Consider the following 26,488-nt stretch of genomic DNA (forward strand, 5'->3'; position numbering starts at 1 on the left):
ATAGTGCGATGAGGAGACAGAGAGAGAAGGAGAGAGACCGGCGAGAGAGGGAGCGAGAGAGAACAGAGGGACAGAGAGATAGACAAAACAGAGAGATAAAAGAGAGATTAGAGGGAGAAGAGAGACAGAAGAGACAGAGAGGAGGGGGAGAGAGAGATAGACAGAGAGAGGGGAGAGAGAAGACCAGAAGAGCTGGAGAGAAGAAGGGGGGTGATAGATGGGGGGGGGGGGGGTAGGGGGAGAGAACAGAGAGAGAGGGGAGAGAGAGAGAGAGAGAGACAGAGAGGGGAGAGAGAGAGAGACAGAGAGAGAGAGAGACAGAGAGAGAGAGAGAGAGACAGAGAGAGAGAGAGAGAGACAGGGAGAGAGAGAGAGGGGGGAGAGACAGAGAGAGAGGGCGAGGAGGAAGGAAAGAGGAGAGAGGAAGGAGACAGGAAAAGACCAAATAGATGTGGAGGGGGGTGAAGAGCGAGGAAAGGTGGAAATTAGGTAAATATAGGAACAATAGGAGATGTAAATAATGTGGCATGTAAGGAAGAAGGAAAGAAGGAGAGGAGATAAGGAAGTAGATCAATATCCTTTAAAACTGTTGACTAATGATGTCTGCAGCATTTAATGTTTTTTTCTGAGAGATATTACCTGTTCGATACGTCGTTCAGTAAAACTGTAAAAGTGACACAATAATCTAAAAAAAATGTAAAAATCAGGAGACAAAATAATCCCAGAACAAATTAAATCGTAAATATCAGATAACAAATCAAAACCAAACTTTTGAATTTGTCTGAAAAGCTGTTTTATCTCCTGATTCTCGTCTGTATACTGTATAAACCCAAGAGAACTCCTCACCGTTGTTCTATAGTTTGGCCTTTTCTCGTACGATGTTGTGCATCAAAACACCAAACAAAGTCCGTTTATGAGAACATCCACTTGGCAATAAACCAATTTTCTTATATAACTACAGATAATGACGAGACAAATGTGTCCTCCAGTGGATAAATCTGCATTATCCTCATCATTACTGACAGTGTGCAAAAGCAAAATCCGTCACTAGATACTGTGTCAGTCCACATACTGACTCCTCTCTGTAGACCATAACAGGTTCTGTCGGTGACGTGTGTGAGTCCTGCTCAGTCCCTTTGACCCCATTACGCCTTCCTGCCATTACATTTTATAGCTGTGTTATCTTCCATGAGTGTAGGCTGAGGATCATCCCGTTCCCATCATGGCTGTTCCTTTTACAAGCATTTCTCAGATCAATAAAAACAAATGCCAACACACAATTAAAAACGGAAGGACAACAGGAAGGGCCGTGCCGTCCACCATTTGTAAAGGATTTTTATGGTTTGACTCAGGAGAGACTACAGAGAGAATTCCCAGAGCCTCCTCGGTGACTACAAGCACACACAGTATCAACAAATCTTCAAAAAGACATCCAACACCTCCACAATGAAAACTACAGATACAGAAAGGACTTCAGGTACCTTCTGAGTGACTACTTGAACCTCTGAAAACACCCACAGAACCTCCTCAAGGACTCCTACAAATGCATAAAGGACTTTAAGAATGCTCACAGTGACTAGTACTTCCTCAATGACCACAAGAACCATCACAGGGCCCCCAAACCCCCCTCAATGACCACAGGAATCATCACAGGGCCCCCAAACCCTCCTCAATGACCACAAGAACCGTCACAGGGCCCCCAAACTCCCCTCAATGACCACAAGAACCATCACAGGGCCCCCAAACCCTTCTCAATGACCACAAGAACCATCACCCTTCTCAATGATTACTAGAAACACCTAAAGTATCAACAAACCTTCAGAAAGACATCCCAAACCTCCACAATGAAAACTACAAACACACAAAAGAATCCAAGTATCTTTTCAATGGCCACTAGAACCTCCTCAATGACCACAAGGACTACAAGCCCCTTGAACCTTTTCAGTGACCACTTTATCCTCCTACAGGACCCTGCAGACCTGCAGACTAAAGGATCAGGGCACTAGAACCCCCTTAGTGATTACTAGAACCTTCTGGAGGACCAAATGACACGTATAACCTCCTTAATGCCACTAGAAGCACCTGAAGAACTCTCTAACTAAAGTGAAATCCAGCATGACGTGTCACAGTTCACAGATATGCAACAGAGAAAGGACCCAGGCAGCTTCATGTAGGCAGGGCGGTTGAAATAACGAGACTTTGTCCAAGAAGAGACGACAGCAGGTCAACAACATGAAACTGGAAACTGGAGCAACAGGCAGGTTTGACTGAAACACTTTCAGCATGCTGCAACATCGACAATCTGGTTTATAATGAGGCAATTAGGAGCAGATCTGGAGTGAAGAGAGAGAAAGGTGACGGGGCAGGAAACTCTGACGGCATCTGGTGGACGAGTGAGGAACCACAGGATGTGAGGTTAACGATAAGGCTGCTGAGAGTCTCTATTTTTATGATTGTTTACAAATGTAATAAACAGAGCCAAACCAACAACATGTCGCCTGTCTTATTAGATCCACCGGAGACAGCAGCCTCTCCTCTTCACTTGACGGTCCACATTTAGCTGACAGCGACAGGAAAAAGGATCTGTAGGCGTTGAGATGCTGAGGAAAGCCATGAGCCTAACACAGAGTGGGAGTCAGCATCTCCTATACACCCCATCAGCACCGCTCTGAAGTGTCCTCCATGAAAACCATCCATTAGGATCATATGTGTCTGTTTACGTCCAGGTTTCAGACAGTCTGCGGGGACGTCACGGAGACTACGTCCAGGTTTTAGACAGTCTGCGGGGACGTCACAGAGACTACGTCCAGGTTTTAGACAGTCTGCGGGGACGTCACAGAGACTACGCCTCAGCTCCGCCGATGATCTACGTCTAATGTAAAGTCGTGAATCAGTTGGATCCTAAACATGTTCAGTTTGTGACAGCGTGGCGTTGCCATGACAGTGGCATCTGCAGACAGATTCTCTGCAGACATCCAGGGACCTGTGAGTCACAGACCAAACACTCACACCTCTGTGGCATTTAGGAGCTGCTCTGTTCCAGGTGGAGGTGTGGAGGCCTTTGAATGGGAGCAGATGAGCAGTGACGTTGATCACTGTCAGGACGACGTGTTTGAAATGTTTCTTCATCGAGACATTTCTATTTTTTTTTTCATAGGTCTGAAATATCTTCAGGTGCACTAAATATTTGTTCAGCAGGGAGGTGTTTAATAGGTTTAGCACAGATGAATGGCTTAATAAAAAAACTCACCAAAGTTTGGCTTCATTCATAAATTATTGCGTGTCCTCTGAAGGCGCTGAGCTGAGCTGAAGTCATCTGTCTCTCTGCTCAGGGTGGCCTCAGCGTGTCATCGAGCCGCCCTTTAAGGACCGCCCACAAAATCCTGAGACTGAAAACTGTTTGAACCTCTGACTCCACATTTCAGTGATACATCGTTCAAAGTCTTTTTACGTGTTTTCAGCAACTATTGTTGACATATTGAATGTGTTTGAATCAAATGTCTGTCATAAAAATCAGGGTTACACAGCTAGTTAGATGTTTTAACTTATACGATGTTCGTTCCTATATTACATGTTTTGAAGGCACTTCCCTTTGTTGCTGTTTTCCTGAGACTGGCAGGGTAAGGTAAAATTCAGGTTAATGTATGAATAAAGGGATTTCAGAACAGAATGAGCCAGGGACAGGTCAGAGAGGTGACATCTAGATTGGGGACATACTGGCTACTCATTAGAGGATATGTTGAAGTAAGCTGTTTAAATGCATTATATGCAAATTGACTGTTTGCAGGGGTTGAGACAGCCCATCTTCAGGAAAATGTATGAGAACCAACTATTAACACTCCTCAGGGAGCCTTTTTCTCTGTGACCCCTTTAGTGTGTTGCACTGTGAAACGCTCCTCTTATACAAGAACAATAAATTCAACTTAAACTTTGATGCTTTGAATCCGATCCTCCTTATTTAAGGGTTTTTCTTTTAGTCCCGTAACAACGTCCGTCACAGTTTCCAGTTAAAACATGGATGCAGAGGAGGGTGGAGCAGGTGCAGACGTCCTGACTGTTTCCATGATGTTTCAAAGAAATCCATTATTGATGTTTGACTTCCACTCTGCTGTTCATTTCACCACTGTTGAGACACATCATGTCCCAACACCACACAGTCATTCATGTTTTATTTCAGTGTTTAGAGAGTAAACAGCCATAAAACACGTTTGAAATTCCTGTTTTTAAGAAAATGTACAAAAAAATGTGCTTTATTTTATTTATGTCTTTTGTTGCACCTGAAACATCTGAAACGTCTCCTCGTCGGCAGCCAGCACTGGTCCATATCCAAACCCCTCCATCTGTCCACCACCCTGCCCCTCTCATCCACCCTTCATGCCTCCTATGTCTGGATCATATGCATATGCTGTGTGCTTCATTAGGAACTATAAACAGTTCACTTTTTGTCAGATTGGTTTGTTTCATTGAGCTGACCTCTGACCTCCCTGCGTGATTATCAGCCGGCTGCCACACATTTACATGTTGACAATTAGCAACCCAGTTATCTGAGACGTCCCCACACACTGTCCAAAACCTAGACGTGGTCTCTGTGATGTCCCCGCAGACTGTCTGAAACCTGGACGTAGTCTCTGAGACGCCCCCACACACTGTCCAAAACCTAGACGTAGTCTCTGTGACGTCCCCGCAGACTGTCTAAAACCTGGACGTAGTCTCTGTGACGTCCCCGCAGACTGTCCAACACCTGGACGTAGTCTCCGAGACGTCCCCGCAGACTGTCCAAAACCTGGACGTAGTCTCTGAGACGTCCCCGCAGACTGTCTAAAACCTGGATGTAGTCTCCGTGACGTCCCTGCAGACTGTCTAAAACCTGCACGTAGTCTCTGTCACCTATCATGAGATAATGTAATTAGTAAGTAATCACTGGGGAAGTTTCATCTGTACTCTAGTGTCTTGTCTCAAATCTTTTTTCGTATGTAAAATAAACAGCAGATGAACGTGGTGGTGTGGTGTGCGTGCTGCAGGAAGGTTCCTGGTTTGAACCCCTTATATGGTTTCAAGATATAATTCATGAACATATAGCCTTATGTAAAGAGAAGGCACTAGTATTTGTTCAATTTAACCACATTTTCTCCCATATTGAGAAAAAATGTCTTTTCTTTGCATGTAGATAAATGTTCTGTGTCTCATTCAGATACTTGTTAGTACATTTCTACGTAGTACTCTGTGTACACCGTGTACTTCTTGGCTCAGTGCACTCATTTCAGCAGGGTAGTGTGTCTCAATTAGCCAGAAATGACGATCACAACTAGTTTAGTTCTGGAAGGACACAGCACAGATATAACTTAATTGTTAAATAATTCCCTTTAGGTTTTGTTTTTCCTTTTAACAGGCTGCATGAACTCATCATGTTCAGGCTGCATGTTATTAAAGGGGACTAATAAAGTCTTTGTATTATCAACAGGCTTGTTGATTTCATCAGCTCATTTATCTGCTCAGTATCTGTGTATCATCCATCTTTAATCAGCAGTGTAACTGTGTCTTTGTCGTGTTTTGCTGCTCTGTGTATTGCTGCCATTTGCACAGGAAGTGGAAATGCCCCCTTCAGGTTCTCCTTCTCAATTATTCAACAGAAAAAGATGTAAATATTCAAAAAGCTGCTCACTGTGTGCAGACTGATTAACCGTGTAATCTGTGTGGTGGTTCAACATGTTGTTTTCCACCAAAGCTAAATATTAAATGTGTACAGAGGCCCACTGTTCACGATCAACAGACAAACAGGAGTTTAAATGTTTGGATGGGACTCCAACAGATTTGAATGTAGTCCCTGAGACGTCCCCGCAGACTGTCTAAAACCTGGACGTAGTCTCCGTGACGTCCCCGCAGACTGTCTAAACACATACACTGAAAAAGTCTCGACTTACTCAAAGGCACCACTCGGTGGCAGAAGCCGTGCAGCACATTCATCAGGATGAACATGTTACATCATGTGAATGAATGAAAGAACAAACATGTGGTGATCTTAGATTAAACCAGCCAACAGTGTATGAAGTAGTTCAGTAATAACACGACGAGTGGGCAGACCAGTAAGAGGACGCTGCATTAACACCCAGAGCTCATTAAACAGCCACTAAATGTCACTTCATGAAAACGAGCTTCAGTCGTAGGTTAACGACACACACAGAAACATGTTCAGCCTCTCTGACCCTCCACCACACCGGATAAACATCCGTCTTTATGTCACCGCCTCACATGGTGCATTTTAACAGAACACACTGACTTAACGTTCACCTCTCTGACGGTGAGGCGTTCAGTCAGCTGTTTTCTTTTTAGCATTTCACATCTTGGACAGTCTTTCATTGACACTGTCCAACATGGCATCAGATTCAAAGTAGAATTCCAAACCTAATTTCTCAGTTTCAAGATTTGGTCTGTTGTCTTTTCCAATTAAATACACATTTTGTTTCTGTTCACATTTTCTGGCTCAGGAGGTAAAGCATATCGTTGACCAATCAGATGACTGGTGGTTCAATCCCCGGCTTCTCCAGTCTGCATGTCGAACATGCTACCCAGCTCTTGATATAGGTTGTGGTCAAACCAACCAACCAACAAACAAACCAACCAACCGACCGACCGACCGACTGACCAACCAACCAGCAAACCAACCGACCGACCGACCAACCAGCAAACCAACCAACCAACCAACCAACCAACCAACCAACCAACCAACAAACCAACCAACCAACCAACCAACCAACCAACCAACAAACCGACCAACCAACCAACCGACCAACCAACCAGCAAACCGACCAACCAACCAACCAACCGACCAACCAACCAACCAACCGACCAACCAACCAGCAAACCAACCAACCAACCAACCAACAAACCAACCAACCAACCAACCAACCAACAAACCAACCAACCAACCAACCAACCAACAAACCGACCGACCGACCCGCAGGTGTCCTTAACAACCCTCAGTTGGACACCACCTCCAGCTGAACCTCTCAAAAACTGAACTGTTGCTCCTCTCATCCTAAACTAATTCACACCATGACATCAACATCAACATTGACTCCCGATGTCTTGCACCCACCAGCGTAACAAGAAAGTTAAGAGTCATGATCGATGTAATAGTTATACATGAAGGAGCAGGTGGTAGATGTCGGTAACCAGAAAGGGATCAGCACAGGCGGTGGGAGGGGGAATTTTTGTTATTGTTGTAATAATGAAAAATTAAAAAAACATTAATCACAAAAAAACAGAGTCATGATCGATGACCAACTCCTGATACAGACCCTGTTCTTCTCACAACTCAATTACTGTACCACCCTCCTGACAGGCCTCCGAATCTGCACAGTGAAGGTCAATATTACAAAGTGTTCACATGTAGACTGTCGTCTGTAATTCAAATAAGAAACAGCAGGTGGAGCCACACACCTAATAAATAAATCCTCTTTATTGACTGAGACACAAACTAAATGTTGTTTCTTCATTGAATCTCACATATGTACAAGAAAAGAATGAATCATCTCCTTATTGATTCTGATCATACAAACTAAAGTCATCATGAGCAGTGATAGCCTCCATGGCTAAACAGACACAGGAAGGAGCGCCACCTACAGAAACTCAAACATTTACACAACCACCAATGAGAAGAGGGCAAAGTACCGCCCACAGTGTTTGATTGACAGGTGAAGAAATGCCACAACAATCAGCAACAATGATGGAAACAAAACAAGCTGAAGACATGAAACACAGAATTTAACCCTTCAATGACTTCTGTCTATTTGACTTCACACAACTCAGCAGAGGATCCAGAATAAACATAAAGTCCAGCATAGAGAGGCTGAGTGAACGTGGTCTGGACTCTGTGGAGGAGAGTCATGGTTTCAGAGACGCTGTAGAAGGACAGAATACCTGCACTGTGATCCAGGTACACTCCAACTCTGGAGGACCGAGGACCTGAGACGGGAGTTTGGACTTTGTTGTAACAAAAGTTATAACTGTTTGTGTCACAATTTAACCTCCAAGATTTGTCATTGAATCCAAATAAACATTCATATGAGCTCCCTGCTCTGCTGATATTCTTGTATGTGACTGCTACATAAACTCCATCTCCTCTCCTCTCCACCTCCCAGTAACAACGTCCAGTCAGTCTCTCTCTACTCAGGACCTGAACCCAATAAGTGAATCTGTCTGGGTGACTAGAATAAGACTGACGTTGCTTCATTAATGTCACTTTTCTGTTCCCCTCAGATAATAACAGCTGTGTGTTTGCTGTGTTTGGATCCAGTGTGAGTTCACGTGAATATTTTAAGAACTCAGCTCTGGTCTTGGGCTCTGGTTCTGGTCCTGACAGTGAAACATGGACTTCAGTGTCTGTCAGTGAGATGTTTGTCCGTTGGTCCCTCAGAACGTCCTGTAGTTTATCTCTGAGCTCTGACACAGCAGCTGTCACATCCTCAAAGTCCCTCAGAGGACGGATATTGATGCTGGATGAGTCTGTAGATTGGCTGAGTCGTGACAGTGAGGGGTAGTTGTGTAGAAACTGGTTGTGGTCCTCTGTGTGTGAGAGCTTCTCCAGCTCAGCGTCTTTCCTCTTCAGCTCAGTGATCTCCTGCTCCAGCTTCTCCTGAAGATCTTTGACTCGACTCACTTCAGTTTCCTGCTGGGATCTGACCTGCTGCTTCACATCAGACCTTCTTTTCTCCATGAGACGGATCAGCTCAGTGAAGATCTTCTCACTGTCCTCCACTGCTTTATCAGCAGAGCCATTGATAGCCTCCACCTCCTGTTGGAGCTCCTTCACATCTTTCTCTCTGTCCTGGATTCTCTGCTGGATGTTTAGTCGACTCACCTCGAGCTCTCTCTGCCTCTCAGTCCTTTCTGCTGCAGCTGAGACTGTGTCGTGGCCTTTATGTTCATCCACAGAGCAGAGATAACAGATACACTGCTGATCAGTACGGCAGAACATCTTCATCACCTCATCATGACGAGAGCAGATGTTCTCCTGGAGCTTCTTGGAGGGCTCCACCAGCTTGTGTTTCTTTAATGGAGCTACATCATGATGAGGCTGGAGGTGTTTCTCACAGTAAGAGGCCAGACAGACCAGACAGGACTTCAGAGCTTTCAGTTTTCTCCCAGTGCAGACATCACAGGCCACATCTTCAGGTCCAGCATAGCAGTGATCAGCAGGAGCAGCTTGGAGTCCAGTCTTCTTCAGTTCCTCCACTAAAGCTGCTAACATGGTGTTTTTCTTCAGGACAGGCCTCGGTGTGAAGGTCTGCCTACACTGAGGGCAGCTGTGGATTCTCTTCTCATCCTCTCCATCCCAGAAGTTTTGAATACAGTTCATGCAGTAGCTGTGTCCACAGGGAATAGTCACCGGATCCTTCAGTAGATCCAGACAGATCGGACAAGAGAAGGTTTCCCGGTCCAGTTTATTTCCTTGCTGCGCCATTTCTCCTCTCCGCGTCGACGACTGTCTGAGTTTGACTTCCTCAGAAATGAAACTAGTTTGAGCTCTGATCTCAACAACATGCGGCCTGTCAGCTGACACGTCAGCACATGTTGGTTCCACCCATCTTCAAACTGTAGATCTGAGGGGGAGGGAACAAGGAAACATGAGCAGAGAGGAGCTGGCTGTGTTTGAGAGCAGGAAGAAGAGGGAGGGCTTATCAAGAGCGGAGTCATTCCAGGAAGAGGTGTCTCACTTCACTCTCATGTTTGCTGCTGTTCAGGGTTAGAACCTTTGGGGATTCATTGCAGATCTTCTGTCAAGTCTGATAGGGCCCGTCGGTGGATGGACATTTCTGTTCTGAACCTTCGGCCCAGCCTGAGGTCCTGATGGATCCAAACTCTAGACCCGCTTCATTTTTGGGATGATCAGGTGACGAGCTGGGTCCTTCAAGACATCACACGTCTCCACACATCTCCAAGAGAAATGATTTCCTTTCTTTGTTGATAAAAAACTCTGTGGTCTCCATCTCACAGTCGTCCACATGCTCTTCTGTTCCTGGTAGGTCTGCAGTGCCGCCTCCTCGCTGGTCCTTCATCATGGACCTGTCCATCAGCTGCTCCTTGGACTGGCTCAGACGATCCTTCTGTTCAAATGATATTTATGAATCAGGTCACATAAAGCCTATATCAGTGGAGTTGCAGTGATCCCTCTAGACGTTTCTCTGAAGATCTCAGCAGCTCAGCCACAGGAAGTGTCACAGCAAAGGCTCTGTGGCGTCTGCAGCATGTTCACACTTCAAGCAGACATCACGGCCTTCAGTTACATCAAGGAACAGGACAAACAAGGCCCGACGAGAAGGGCGATTTGAAGGGAGAGTTGATTTGTAATCAGCTGTTTCACTGGACAAAAGTAAAGATCTGATCTGAGAGCAGAGAGCCGTTCTGTTTTCATAATAAAAAAGAACAAAGACAATTGCAACTTTTCTAGTTTTAGCCTCTGTTCTAGTTGCGTCAGTGAAGCAGTGATGGAGGTCGACCTCAAGAATAAAGCAGAGTTAGTTCACACTGAGACAGCCTGAGCCGCTCGTTCTTTTCTCGTCCTTTAATTGAGTGTTCCTCCCCATACTTACTATGTTTTACGTATTCCAGGAATTTCAGCACACTACTTCTCCAGCATTTTTGGTCGCACATACACAAAAAAGGTATCAAAACGACCGGCTTGGCCGGGAATGGTGTGCTGTGACTTTTCTAAATGTTTCACCAAATGGTTTTATCAAAAATCACCAAAAACCACGACAAAGTTTACAATGGGTGTGTATTGGTAGAATGTTCCAGAGCTAGAGTGGAGAGGGAGAGAAACATTTGTCAAAAAATACATTTGCAAACGGCTCTCGTGGCCACAAATGTCACTCTACAGAAATAATTTCTACATAGAAACGTAGGAAAATTCGTGGGCTACGCAGCGATATCACTGCTGAAGCTGTCAGACTTATAGTTTTGGCGGGAGACGCACTGATGCTCCAGGATCACCCACCGACAGCCCCATCTACTCCCATGTAAACTGGAGAGGAGAAATTTCCCAAAGGAGCACGGGGCACCTGTTCTTTCTCTCTCTCCCCAGGTCACATTTTTTAACTTCACACACTGAAATTCAGCATTCACATGGTCGACAAGATGAGGATGCTCACGGTCATTTGGGCTTTTTGATACCACCTACCGTTTGGCATTAGTGTCCACTAGTTGGAGGGGCTTCATTTAGAGATTTTCTGTGTCTCTCAGCAGTCACTCACACACAGACAGAGCACAGCTGCAGTTAATTGCTCTGACCTGCAGCTGACCCTGGTTGCTCGGCAACCTCAAGCTGCCTTTGACTGACTTTGTTGAAGTCTCTGTGCTGCTGCAGAGTCAGTAATAATGTCTGTCAGACACACTCTACAGTTATTTACACAGTTTATAGTTAATTAGTTAGCAGTGAGCTAATGTTAGCCATAAGCTAACATGGAGGAAAAAAACGAATTAAGTTCATAACATTAGGTAATGTTAGCTTTACACGCAAGCCAACTAAGAATGCTAAAGTTAGCAGTTAGCTACATTATCTACTACAGCATCTGCAACATTAGCTTGTATTATCAGTTAGCTATGTTAGCCTTTTTCCAAAACTACTTTATACAGTAAACTTCACACAATTTCCCTGCGGGGATTAATAAAGTATTTCTGATTCTGATACTAGCAAGGTCCATAACATTAACTTATGTTAGCAGTTAGCTACATTAACACTAGCGCCAAACCAACTGGATCCTCAATGTTAGCTGTATTAGCTTTATTATATTAACATTAACACTACTGCTACTTATCAATGTTTCCATCATAGAGTCTGTAAATCACCTCAGTACTGTAATGTTATTCCCTGCTGGTCTCAGAGGCTGTGCTCCAACCCGGTCCGGTCAGGCTGCTGAGCCCGGTTCTGTTAGCATGCTAATGGCAGCTTCAGTCAACAGTAGTTAATTGACAGTTAGCTACTACAGTTAGCATGTGTTTAGGCTAAGGCTATGTGTCCATCATAAAGTGTGTAAATCACAGAGAGTTGAAGCTGAGCAGCCGGAGGTCAGAGGAAAAAGCAACAAATAAACTGTGAATAAATGTGATCCAGTTTGAATGAAGTTCTGAAGGTGTGCTTTTGTACAGTACCCTTCAGGTGAGGGTGTGTGTGTGTGTGTGTGTGTGTAGTAACACCACCCAGAGACCCAAAACAAAATTCCAGCTGCTGCTGACGTATGACACACACAGTAACCAGCAGAGGGAGCTGCTATAAACAATGTGTAGGAGCTCGGCTTGGCTCAGAGCTCGGAGCGGAGCGAGTTCACCAGAGCAAAACATGTTTTTCACCGCCGCCTGCTGTGATCCACCGGGGGAGGGAAGGAGGGAGGACAGGGAGGGGGGTGTATTTATAGGCTGATAACAAGCGTGTGTCCTTCAAGACCACGTTGTCCACGTGTCCTCACGGGCCCAGAGGAAGCAGCAGGGACACTCACACTGAGATAAGTCTCCAATAAAACTCTACAGAGGTTTGGAAAAACAAAAACTGAGTTTATTAAGACAACAACAACAAAAACAAAAAGAGCCTGAATACTCAGGAACATTATCAGGTACTTCGTTACGAAGCAGTCGTGGCCATTTTTCATTTACACAGAGAAGAAACAGACATTAGGACAGAACTCCCAGGCGGAATTCAAAAAGGTGACGGCACCACGTGACGGACGACCACGTGACGGACGACCACTCTTCACCCCCCCAAAAAAACCATCACAAACAAACCACGAGCACGTCACCCCGACTCTTCTCGAGCTGCTCCCAGGACAGCTGAGCAACTTGAAGTAGAAGAAGAGGACGGTGCCTCCATGCTCCTCTGTACAGCAGCTCCCAGCATTACACTGTAAACTAAATGGAACCAGACCCTCCCCCTTATAAACAGTCTGCAGTGGTAAATAAACGAACGCGCTCAGAGACAGCGTACAAAACATGTTAGCGTTAGCTTCTTTAAATGTCCTCTCCTGTCAAACGGTCAACACTTTTTTTGTGTCTCAAACTTTCACTGCCCCCCCCACCCCCCACCCCGGGACGTCACGTGACCCACGTGGAGACATCCAAACATAAAGTTAGCCAGCCAGCTAACCGCTAACTAGCAACCCAAACATAAACAACACTGCTCATTATAGGCTAATGAACAGTGTTGTTTATGTTTGAATGTCTCCCAGCTAGGCTAGGCTAGGCTAGCCACCCAGCTAATTAACAGTGTTGTTTATGTTTGAATTTCTCCCAGCTAGGCTAAGCTAGGCTAGGCTAGCCACCCAGCTAATTAACAGTGTTGTTTATGTTTGAATTTCTCCCAGCTAGGCTAGGCTAGGCTAGGCTAGCCACCCAGCTAATTAACAGTGTTGTTTATGTTTGAATGTCTCCCAGCTAGGCTAGGCTAGGCTAGGCTAGCCACCCAGCTAATTAACAGTGTTGTTTATGTTTGAATTTCTCCCAGCTAGGCTAGGCTAGGCTAGGCTAGCCACCCAGCTAATTAACAGTGTTGTTTATGTTTGAATTTCTCCCAGCTAGGCTAGGCTAGGCTAGGCTAGCCACCCAGCTAATTAACAGTGTTGTTTATGTTTGAATTTCTCCCAGCTAGGCTAGGCTAGGCTAGGCTAGCCACCCAGCTAATTAACAGTGTTGTTTATGTTTGAATGTCTCCCAGCTAGGCTAGGCTAGGCTAGGCTAGCCACCCAGCTAATTAACAGTGTTGTTTATGTTTGAATTTCTCCCAGCTAGGCTAGGCTAGGCTAGGCTAGCCACCCAGCTAATTAACAGTGTTGTTTATGTTTGAATTTCTCCCAGCTAGGCTAGGCTAGGCTAGGCTAGCCACCCAGCTAATTAACAGTGTTGTTTATGTTTGAATTTCTCCCAGCTAGGCTAGGCTAGGCTAGGCTAGCCACCCAGCTAATTAACAGTGTTGTTTATGTTTGAATTTCTCCCAGCTAGGCTAGGCTAGGCTAGGCTAGCCACCCAGCTAATTAACAGTGTTGTTTATGTTTGAATTTCTCCCAGCTAGGCTAGGCTAGGCTAGGCTAGCCACCCAGGTAATTAACAGTGTTGTTTATGTTTGAATTTCTCCCAGCTAGGCTAGGCTAACCGCTAGCCAAAAAAAAAAAAAAAAAAAAAAAAAAAACACAAACAAAAATGTGTGAAATTAGAAAAACGTAGCTACCAGTCACGTGAATATTCATATTCTAAACAGTCCTCGTGCACACAGTCTGTTTTTGTGTCACGTCCCGGAGGACGCTGCGGAGGGAAGCCCGTCCCCGGTCCGTCCGTTACGGTATCAGCACGGCACACTGTCCGTCGTCTTTGGGGAAATCTGCACAGTCTGCGGCGGAGAACTGCAGCCTCCTCACGGCCTCTTTGATCAGATTCCCCGACAGTATCAAGTCCTGCAGCAGCCGGTGCGGGTCGTCCTCCTCCACGTCGACCCTCTTTTTGTTCCACGGTTTGATTTGGTCCCAGTCCTGGTCGCCGTTGGACCCGGGGATGTTATACGGGCTCGCCCTGCTGCTCCCTCGGTGTCCCCGGCTCCGGAGCCGCATGCAGCAGCCGTTACGTTTCTGCGCCGGTGCCGCCGCGCAGCCTCCCCCGATGATAGCCGCCGGTTTGACCCCGACGGTGCCGCCGCCGCCGCCGGTGAGCCCGTGCAGGCACGACATGGACACGGACACGGTCTTCTGGTGGCCGCCGTTGTTGCTGTGGAGCTGCAGCGCCTCGCCGATCTTTGTCACCAGCGCGTCCACCTCCTTCGAGTCGACGGTGACGGACTGCTCCAGAAAGATGTAGTTCTCCTTCCGACACGGCATGGTCCCGGGTCTCGGGTCTCGGGTCTCGGGTCTCGGTGTTCGTGTTTTTGTTTCGGTGTGTCTGAGCCGCCGGGCCGCTCCTCGCGCTCACCACGCCGCTCGGCACAAACCGAGTTCATTTGTAAACAATGGATGACGCGGCGCGGACCGTACCATGTGCCCCGCGAGAGGGAGGGGTGCGTGTGCACCAAAAACAAACCACACGCGACAAACCGCGCGCACATTTCACACAATCATAACGTTCATTAAAGTTTTACAAGGCGGCGCGTGAGCAGCGACGCTGGCCACGTTTGTTTAGACGGTAATCCGGTAATCTGATTTCCCGCCTCAACCGGTGCGCGCCGCCGCGTTGGTCCGCTCCGTTCAAAGGGACATTACATAAGTCATAAAGAGTCTGCTGCTGTCTGTCCAGACAAAGACACACACACACACACACACACACACACACACACACACACACACACAGTTAGCGTTAATTCAAACATGTTTATTTGTGCACAGTGTTGCATAATCACAATAATGTGTGTGTTTAATGTGTGTGTGTTTAATGTGTGTGTGTTCGTGGTTTGTGTTACAGTTTACACACCGTCGTGTTTTAATAATCCAGACTGTTCATATTCTGTCGTGGTTCTGCACACATCACTTTACCGTAACATCACAGTTTGATTCACCGTATTTACAGTATGGGATGTGCACAGAGTAAAGATTGAAATGGCTCATTACAATTATTACATTAGTCTGTAATAAACACATGCAACGTGTCTGATGTGAATAATGTCACATAATGAAGTGTGTTGTGTTAAACTCGTGGCTGCAGTGGAAACAGCTGGCCGTGAGTGTGATGTGTGAGCGCGTGGAGCGATGTATACTGTGTGTGTGTGTGTGTGTGTGTGTGTGTGTGTGCGTGCTGTGGGAGAACACCGTGTACATTCGTGTTTCTCAGAAACAGCAGTCGGGCTAAACCTGATGCTCCAGTCAAACACAGAGCCCTCATGGCCATATAAGGAGCTACTATCACTGCCACCACGTGGTACGCCAGCCAATCACAGGGCTCCGGCTGAGGTTTCCTGTGTGTCTCAATGGTTTGGCAGTTAGGTGTGACACCGTCATCACTTCCTGAGACAACACGACAAACTGCAGATGAAATGAGTTATAATCTATAAATAAATGAACTGAGTCTGACTGATCGGCTAAACACCTCTAACATGAAAAGAGATTTTACTGCTGAATAAACGGAACAATTCATCAACACAAAAAGTATGGACCACAGACTGCAGTTCCTCTAACGTCCACCTGAGGCTGGCTCCAGAAGTGAGTCAGTCTCCATAAGTCCCCATGTCCAAATGTCCAACTTCACAGCAGAAATAAACATGTTTACAGCCTGGTACAAAAAACAGTTTTGGTCTCTGTAGCTAATTTCCCCGTTCATGACAACTGTACTGAGGGTGAATTTATATACAACTCACCTGTTCACATTTTATTAAGGCTTAAAGTTATGCAGGGTTAAGAGCGTGGACGCTTTGATTGACAGGTGGGCGTGGTCAGGTCCACTGATGATCCACGTCTTTGACCGTGTTTAGACTGACCAGAGGAGGAAGAGGCAGGACGGACAAAGACAGTTTGTTTGTGTCTTCATCACGTTTATTCAGATTAGATTAAATAGACTTTATTCATCCCACCACGAGGAAGTGTACTTGTTACAGCAGCAAGAAAAGTGTAGCATACACTACAGAATTAGAAAGACAGAAGTAGAAAAGGCCAAAACAAAAAACAGAAATATCTATAACCTACAATAAACATGAAAAACAATCAACCTTCATTCATTTCTCACCTGTGAGAACAAAACTCCCCAAATCCAAATTTCTGTGTTTATGTGACTGACTTCACTTTGTCATACCGCTGAGATGAACTCACTGCAGCAGGAAGTACACAGTGTACACAGTGTACACAGTGTACTACATCAGAGTGTATTCATGGAAGTATAAGTAATGGAGCTGACACAAAACTTCCTGACAGTCTCAAGAATGAAAAACACTGTAAGTGTGTGAGCTGCTGGACTGTTCATGTATTCAGGTGTCCACGCCCTGAACAGTGTGTGTGTGTGTGTGTGTGTGTGTGTGTGTTTTAACTTCAGGATACACTGAGTCCCAAAACTGCACAAAAACACAAAAACACAAAACAAAAACACAAAAGTGTGATGAAGAAATCTGCAAAACCGTCCAACAACAACAACAACATCCACGGCTCGCCACACGAGGAAGTGAGCTGGCAGAAACTGGGTCACACACTTCCTGTGCTCGGTGCTTCATGTTTTCCCGTTGGTGAGTCAGTGGCGGTTGTAAACACTGATTCCTGTTTGTCTGCAGGAGCAGCTGCTGCTTGCACAAGTTCCCTCGTGAACCGAGCGGCCGCGGCAGGAATGCTGCTTGTTTGTGCGTGACCTCATCCTCTTTCTTTGTTTGTGCGAGTGTGAGATCCACTGTAATCCTCCAGAGTGTGTGTGTGTGTGTGTGTGTGTGTGTGAGACATAAACAGAGATTAATAAAGCTTATGAATAACAACGCGTAGAAAACACACATGTTGTTGGGTGGTTCAAGGCTCCGTCACAACTGAGAGCTTCATTTGGTGACGACACAGATGTTCACCAGTTAGTGTTCACATGAGCTCCATGGCTGCAGATTAAACCGTCCCATGGGAGAAGTTACGGCGTTCAAAAGGGGTCGTTGTTGCAACTGCATGAGTTTATTTTATAGATTTATATATTTAGAAAGTGTGTTTAGGTCAATATAGTCATAGCAAATGTTCTTACTTGTTCTGCATTGACTTTTAGAAGATTAGCGACATAGTTAAAGTCTGTGTAAGGTCAGAATAAATAAATAAATATGTGTTCTGAGTTTGTCAGATCAAAGAATAAAGTGTTATTAACCACCCAGACAGATTTGAATTATTCAAAATATCAACAAGTTCATGAAATCAGGTGTCAAAATCTCATCTCTGTCTCTCTGCTCAGGGTGGCCTCACTATGTCATCGAGCCGCCCTTTAAGGCCCGCCCACTAACTAACTCCACACTTGAGTGACATGACGTCTTTCACGTGTTTTCAGCAACTGTTGTCCAACATATTGAATGTGTGTGTTCAGTGTACACAGACTTTTAAGAAGCGATGTCGCTGATCTTCACTGCTCCCTCGGCTTTTCTTGTGCTAATTATGATCCAACGTTCGTCGACATTTAACTTCTCAAACTTTTAAAAAGTTAGTCAACTAGCAAACACTTCTTCTGCACACACACACACACACACACACACACCATCCGTGAGCACCAAATGTGGATTAATCCGCCTCTGAAAATAGTCCTCTTTCTCATATTTGTATGTAACATTTTATATATTTATTATAGATTTATCTTTATGAATACTGTGGTATAGGTTAATTGTAATGTATGTTCAATGTATATCTATCTATCTATCTATCTATCTATCTATCTATCTATCTATCTATCTATCTATCTATCTATCTATCTATCTATCTATCTATCTATCTATCTGTCTATGTATGGAGGTGTTTGTTGTTGTGGCTCTGAGCTGTGTGGAGCTGTTGGGTGGTGTAACTAATCTGTGGGAGTGAATCTTTGCTACAAATCCTTCAAACTTTCCGTTTGTAATGGTTCTTTCTGCTCCGTCCATACTTCACTCGGACAGAGGTGCCACTGAAGCCGACTGAGGCTGAATGGAGAGCGAGCAGAAAAGAAAACAGGCCTTTCATCCGGAGGATCAACTTTGACAGCAGTTGGTCGGCCGCCAGCAGCTCGAGTTCACCGAGTTTGTTTCCTCCATTCAGAGAGAGAGAGGTGTGTCTCTGTGTCTGTGTCTCTAAGAGGAATGTGAGGAGGTTGCACATGGCAGGAAGTGATATCAAAGGATGTGTTTGTTGCCGTGGCGAGAGCCTGCAGGCGCTGAGCTGTGAACATGAACAGAACCAGAACCAGAACCACAGCCTCAGTTATGAACCAGGAGCCGCTCGGCTGATGTGAAGCAAACAGCTGACAGGATTCATCTGGAACGAGCTCAGACTCTGGACTCCATGATCAGCAACAAACAGTTCATTAACATGTGTGATGTTTTTAAAGGAGGCGAGCTCAGAGAAACAAAATTCAGCTTCAGTCCAACAACTAGAACAGAAACCTCCGTCAGTTTACAGAGCCACCGTCTGCTTCACCTCTGACCTACTTCACGGAGCACGCCGTGTTTCAGGTGTGCTCACTTTCAGTTTGACCTCAGATGAAAGCAGACATCAGCCATGATCGCCAGCTTTACAGTTCACAGTCACACAGGCTGAGATATGTACAGAGGAAATATGTCGATGTGAACTGCTGCAGTCGACCACGCTGAGCCAATCACCACCTCATGCTTTCAACGTTACGTAATCCCACGTACACGGCATGTACACATGAAGTGAACATGAGCCGGGCTGAGGTGCAAGATGTACGTGAGGAGTGAACAAACCTCCTCCTCCTCCTCCTCCTCCTCCTCCACCCATGTGGCATTGTGGAGTTGATAAACAGAGATTACATGGTGACGGTTTGTAAAAGTTCTGCTGGGGCACAGAGACCCGATCGCTTCACCTCACTGAATGTCTCAATGTGCAAGTTATGTAACACATGCTGTACATACATGTGTATGGGGTGCCGTTTGTAAAGCGTCTCGCTCTGAAAATAACAGCAACATTTTGTCACATTTAGCTAAAAACAATGTTTAAAAAACACATTTAGACACATTTAGCTTCAACATTTAGCTTCAACATTTAGATTTAGATTTAGGTTTATATTTAACATTTAGATTTAGGTTTATATTTAACATTTACATTTATATTTAACATTTAGATTTATATTTAACATTTATATTTAACATTAAGATTTACATTTATATTTAACATTTAGATTTATATTTAACATTTAGATTTATATTTAACATTTAGATTTATATTTAACATTTAGATTTATATTTAACATTTAGATTTATATTTAACATTTATATTTAACATTTAGATTTATATTTAACATTTAGATTTATATTTAACATTTAGATTTATATTTAACATTTAGATTTAACATTTAGATTTATATTTATATTTAACATTTAGATTTATATTTAACATTTAGATTTAGATTTAGCATTTAGATTTTACATTTAACATTTGGATTTAAATATTTAAAATATCTCTAAGTTCACAAATATTGTTCTAAATGTGCAAAAAAGTGACTCTCAAAAATTCAAACCAGTTTTTTAAACATTGTTTTTAGCTAAATGTGACAAAATGTTGCTGTTATTTTCAGAGCGAGACGCTTTACAAACGGCACCCCATACATGTGTGTGTGTGTGTGTGTGTGTTTGACTTTGTCTTCCCTCACACTCTCTGTACTGTATATTTGTGGACATGCAGGCTGATAACCTGCCTTTACATGTTGACATATAACAGGTGATGGATCGTAGCTGCAGGAACAAACAACTCATTTCAATCATTCGTTATGTTGAGCATCCCAAAATTAGATTTCACTTAGTTTACATAATCCGTGACATCCCGGAGACTGTCTAAAACCTGGATGTAGTCTCCGAGACGTCCCTGCAGACTGTCTAAAACCTGGACGTAGTCTCTGTGACGTCCCCGCAGACTGTCTAGAACCTGGACGTAGTCTCTGTGACGTCCCCGCAGACTGTCTAGAACCTGGACGTAGTCAGTCCAGTTCTGGTCATGGACAGTAAACATGTTTTATTACAACCTGCAGTAAAAGAATCCACAACACTGATCAAATTTAAAAGTTCATATGTTACGATCAGAGCTGCAGGGTGTGTTTACAATCAGCTGGAGCCAACGTGAGTTGGTTTCACTATGACTTAAAGGGACATTACTCCGTCAGCGTCCTCTTCACTCTCTTCTCCTCTGCCATTATGTCCATAGAGGCTGCTGAGCCTGGTTACATTACCCGCTTGCCCAGCTCCTGTTCTGGCACGACACCGGCCTGTAAACCTCTTCAACCAAAACACCTGTGGTACAAACACGACTTTATTACTTAAACTGTTCAACATTAATGGAATTTTATTACATTCCGACATTTTATGACAGTGTGTGCCGTTACATAATAATGAACTGCACTGATGACACACACACACACACACACACACACACACACACACACACTCAGCAGGTACAGTGTGTTCTGCTGAGCTGTTCCTCTCCTTCAGTTTCTGTTGTTATCTACACTTAAATGGTCGGCCATGTTTGAACACGCCGCACCAAGATTAAGGATGCTGGTTAGAACACACACACACACACACACACACACACACACACACACACACACACACACACACACACACACACACGTGTGTTTTTGTTATTTAACCAGGATATTTCATCCTTTATGAGAGTCGTTGTTGTCAAAACATTGAGCAGAAATTTGCCAAGTAACCTTGGAGATAATCCTGCACACACACACACACACACACACACACACCGAGTACTATATATATACTATACATATATATAAAAAAATTAAAAAATTTAAATCTCCTTCTCACCCCGGTGGTATCCGTGTCATCCTCAAGCTCGGGTCCTCTACCAGAGGCCTGGGAGTTTGAGGGTTCTGTATCTTCGATGTTCCTAGGACTGCACTCTTCTGGACTGAGGCTTCAGATGTTGTTCCCGGGATTTGCTGGAGCCACTCTCCTAGTTTGGGGGTTACTGCCCCAAGTGCCCCCACTACCACGGGGACCACGCTTGACCTTCCACATCCGTGGTGTTGCGTGGGTTGCTGAGGTTTTTCCACCTTAGGTCTTGGCGGGTCTGACCGGTTGTTGTTTCCCTGCCACTGAGCGTACACCTTGGCTGGTTCAGTGGAGAACAACTCGTTTATTCTCCCTCCTTGGTGTATCTCTTCAACCGGGTGGCCAGAGCTGTTAGTCTCTGTTTGGCAGTTTCGAGTGCCTGGTATGGAGAGAGTGGTACTTCCTGGGCGCCCCTTTATTCACCATGTTTCCTTTCTGCAGTTCAGCTGGCTAACTTCTCTCCGTGCTGCCTTTATCTTGGCCTTGGTGGGTGGTGGGTACTGTTTGTTATGTCCCAAGCCCACCTTGTATCCAAGCATCTCCATGATTACTGTTGCTGTACTGTGTATCAGCTTGTTGGTCTCAGTGATGGTTCTTGTGGAGATTCACATCCACTAGTAGATCTTCTGAAGGTACTTGGCAACTCAGCTTTGGTATTCGTCGGGGGCTCCAGGTTTCCAGCTGGGTCACGATCTTCCTTCTCAGGTCAGCAGCTCTTGTGTTGAGGCTGTTGGTAACTGTTGGGGCTTGGTACCCAATCTCTGGTTGTGGGGATGATGATGACATCTCCCCACTGACCTGTCGTCCTGGCCCATTTCTCATCAGTTTGGTCCCCTAGCAACTGACGCAGACCTTGTTGACGTCTGAGCCAGCATGACTCTATCAGTTATGTGTTCACTCATCCTGAGGTAGGCTGATATATCATGGGGGGTCTTGCCTAAGGGCCCTTACTGGATGATGTTTTGTCGTTGTATAGAACATGTAAACTTGAATATTCTGTGTTACGAAGCTGTTAGACCGCCTCGTTAACACAGGTGTGTATCTCGTTAACACAGGTATGTACCTTGTTTATACAGGTGTGTACCTCGTTAACACAGGTGTGCACCTCGTTAATACAGGTGTGTACCTGGTTCATACAGGTGTGTACCTGATCTTCTGAAGGTACTTGGCAACTGAGCTTCAGGTGTGTACCTAGTTCATACAGGTGTGTACCTCGTTCACACAGGTGTGTATCTCATTCACACAGGTGTGTATCTCGTTAATACAGGTGTGTATCTCGTTCACACAGGTGTGTACCTCGTTCACACAGGTGTGTATCTCGTTCACACAGGTGTGTACCTCGTTCACACAGGTGTGCGCCTCGTTAATACGGGTGTGCACCTGGTTTGTGTTCAAACAGTTCAGTGAGCTCAGAGAAAATGTTGTTTTTGCAGACTAATGGACTGAAGAGGAATATTCCGTCAGATAAAAACATGTTGTTCATTTTGATTCCGTCCATCTTTGTTCAACACTGTAGCGTGGTCCGATGCCACTGTGGGTTCTTCGGCAGGTAAGACTCAACCAGGGATGATTTTACTATGTTTGTTGTCTCATGCGGTACACACAGAACAGCTGGGTCGTTCACAGGCGTCTTCTTCTGAGTGCTGCTGACCGCCGGGAGCATCCGTCCTGCGTCTGCGTCTGCGTCTCTCTCCCAGGTCCAGCACGCTACTGTGTTTTAAAAGGAGATACGATCAGCTCAACAGGAAATCGGTGCATTAATCACTCTCACCTGGCGCTGCTCTCCTCAGCCCTCTCCACCTCTCTCCTGCAGCTGATGCACCACGCCCCTCCACAAACACACTTTGACTTTTGGACTTTACAACGCTGTGGAGTTACTGAAATGTTTGGATCGTCCTCCATCAGCTGTGCAGAGTCGCTGATACAAAATAAATGTGAAGTCCTCAGACTGAGGAGCCAAATGTGTCCATGGAGGAATCTCTTTGTCTGCAGATGGAGAGAGATGGGGAATGACATGCAGGAGAGAGCCACAGGTCGGATTCGAACCCTCGGCTTCCACAGAGAGGACTGAGCCTTCACACACTGCTCGACAGCCCTAGTTCAGTGTTCACATGTGCACTAATTATTCAGTTTAATATTGCAATATTACATGAGAGGGTGTGCTTTAATGTCATTATTGACCTTGTGCTTAATTTGCTCAGTTTGCTTAATTAAGAACGTGGACGCTTTGATTGACAGGTGGGTGTCGGTTCAGGTGGTTTATTTGAAGACCAGGTGTCGTTCAGCTCCACCTCAGCTCCACCTCAGCTCCACCTCAGCTCCACCGATCATAGATATTTACATGAGCACATTCACAGCCTGTATACTCAGTCTGATCTCAGTTCAGCGCTCTGGACTTTGTCTCTGTTTGTTTGTTGGTGGTCGATGCACTTGTGGCAGTCAGTTACTATTTCTGAGAATCTCTCCTCCCTCCACCTCCTCCTCTCTCCTCCCTCCTCCACCTCCTCCCTTTCTCTTGGCATTGAAGTCCAAAGGCTTAATGTTGTTGTCGAGTGTGGCAGAGAGCACATGGCTCCGTGTTTCCATCCAAATGTTTCAAAAAGCAAAATAAAATGTGGATATGTTCTGTGAGCGTTCTGTGAACGTTAGCAGTCAGTTCACGAGGTGAGCGGTAGGTGGCGTCAATTCTGCGTTCAGAAAACCAGAAGAAGACGACGTGTGTGTTTCATGTGAGAGCCATGTGACGTCAATCTTCGCTAATTTCAAGAAACGCCTCAAAAAAGAGGAAAAATGTTTCATCGACTCTCATCGAGCATGCTACATGCTGCGTAGTTAAATCGTTTTTATGATCTGAAGTTTGCACGTCGTGTTTTATTTTAGTCAGTTGATGTTAACTGTCAGCTCAGTCTGACTTCCTGCAGCGGTGAAACGTAGCTGTGACACTGTTCATTCGTTTCTTTCTGTCTAAATGTTCCCTCTGTTTCATTTCTGCACTTTCATCTCTCCACCTGGCTACACTCTGCAAATTTGATGTATTTTAATATTGTTAATATTTAAACTGACACGTGTGGAGTCAAAGACTACTGATTCATCTGGGTTTGACTTCTGTTAACATGAAACTGGAATAAATCAGCCTAACACACACACACACACACACACACACACACACCAGTGGACCTCCTGCCCTCTGATATTTGATCGACGGACTCGCCTCCTCACGACACTGCTGCTCTCCTCTGTCACATTAAAGTGAGTTCAAGAATAAACAGGAACTCTGAGCTGCTGTTAAGTAGGTCAGCGAGCTGCGTTCACACTTTGAATAACAGCAACGCAACATTTTATAACGATTACTGCGATAAACTGACCTGTGATCAGGTGAACGGTGTCTCTGTCATTCGTACGTCTGTTCTCACACTATGTAACTTTGGGAAGGACGTAACGCTGTTAGCTCATGTTAGCTCCGTTTGTTAGCTGCTGTTAGCTAATGTTAGCTAGGTGCTGTTAGCTCATGTTAGCTCAGTTTGTTAGCTGCTGTTAGCTCATGTTAGCTCCGTTTGTTAGCTGCCGTTAGCTCATGTTAGCTCCGTTTGTTAGCTGCCGTTAGCTAATGTTAGCTCAGTTTGTTAGCCGGAGTACTGGGGGGAGTGTTAGTGTTGTGTGTTGTGTCAATGCTGACAGGGAGCAGAACCAGAACCGGAAGCTGGGTAACCGGGCTCAGCAGCCTCTGAGAACATGATGGCAGAGGAGAAGAGAGCGAAGAGGACGGAGGAAGCTGAGAAGAGAAAAGGAGAGAGGACTGTTAGCACACCTGGAGTCTGATGTTTAACAGGTGAGATGCGAGCATCAGTGAGCAGGCCAACAGGCCCGGCTGACGCTGCCTCTGCAGGGACTCGGGTCAAACAGAGCAAACAGTGACCGAGCGCCAGCCGCCATCGACCCGTCTCGTCTCCACGCAGCGGACCTCGTGTGAGGCTATTTCTGTCGGAGCGTCTGCGCTCTTCTAGGAAGCTGGCAGCTCTTCACTGCTGAAACTTCACACTGCTGACTGTTTGAACTCTGAATATAGAAGCTGAGCACATTCACAACGTGATGCTGCAAAGTCCAGGATCTTGTTTGTTTAGTCTCATCGGGCTCCAGACCTCGCAGTCGCTGCCCAAACCTCAGATGTCGCGCTCATTGACGGCTCCTTTCCTGCCGGTCAAAACAACTCAGCCAATCAGAGCTGTGGGAGTACGGACGCCATCTTCCTGTGACGGAGACAACTGCACGTTGAAATAAAAACTCACGTTTCTTCTGCTGTTGATTATTCTCGAATAACAACAAGAGTGGCTCAGTGAGTGCTGATATAGAGAATAACAGCACTGAGACCTTTAATGTAGCAATATATCGAATATAAACGTTACATTAACGTTACATTAACGTTCGTCATCTATCTAAACAAACTGAACCTGATCAGCCACCGTCAGTAATCAATACACAACCATTAATCAAACCAATAACTAACATTCAGACAACACTCAGACAACCTTATCATACTTCACAGTTACCGAGTGTTTCTGTAATGTTGACAGAACGTTCGAAATTAAACATATCATCAGTTTAAAGTAAACTAAAGCTCCCTGCACTGTCCCTTTAAGAAATATGACACCTGAACAATTCATTACGTGTCCGTATATTAATTTATATATATAATCATATATATATATATATATATATAATTATATATATATAATATATATATATATATATATATATAACATGTAGTCTATGGTTTCATCGTCTGTTGGGCCTGCCTGTTGTGAGATTTCTCGCTCTGGTGTGTAACGTTAGTCACGCCGTGTGAGTACAGAAATGTTCAGAATGTCAACACACACGTGCGTTTTTTAAACCTGGACGTAGTCTCCGTGACGTCCCCGCGACTGTCTAAAAACCTGGACGTGTCTCCGTGACGTCCCCGCAGACTGTCTAAAACCTGGACGTAGTCTCCGGACGTCCCGCAGGACTGTCTAAAACCTGGACGTGAGTCTCAGTGAT

The 26,488-nt window shown here is 45.0% G+C and overlaps 2 protein-coding genes across 2 annotated transcripts; both read right to left on the reverse strand.

The window, feature by feature from the left end:
• Nucleotides 1-7,798: 7,798 nt before the first annotated feature.
• Nucleotides 7,799-9,463, reverse strand: LOC113744685 (tripartite motif-containing protein 16-like; the record flags this gene model as incomplete). The annotated part of the gene is made up of 1 exon (XM_027275376.1): nt 7,799-9,463. A coding segment is annotated over exon 1 (1,665 nt), but the record flags the coding sequence as incomplete, so codon positions are not given.
• Nucleotides 9,464-14,185: 4,722 nt separating this feature from the next.
• Nucleotides 14,186-15,054, reverse strand: gbp (glycogen synthase kinase binding protein). The gene has a single exon (XM_010751781.3). The coding sequence runs from the start codon at nt 14,850-14,852 to the stop codon at nt 14,319-14,321; it is 534 nt and encodes a 177-aa protein (XP_010750083.1). The 5' UTR covers nt 14,853-15,054; the 3' UTR covers nt 14,186-14,318.
• Nucleotides 15,055-26,488: the final 11,434 nt, after the last annotated feature.

Source organism: Larimichthys crocea, unplaced genomic scaffold, assembly GCF_000972845.2.
Source record: "Larimichthys crocea isolate SSNF unplaced genomic scaffold, L_crocea_2.0 scaffold107, whole genome shotgun sequence".
NCBI classification, from domain to species: Eukaryota; Metazoa; Chordata; class Actinopteri; family Sciaenidae; genus Larimichthys; species Larimichthys crocea.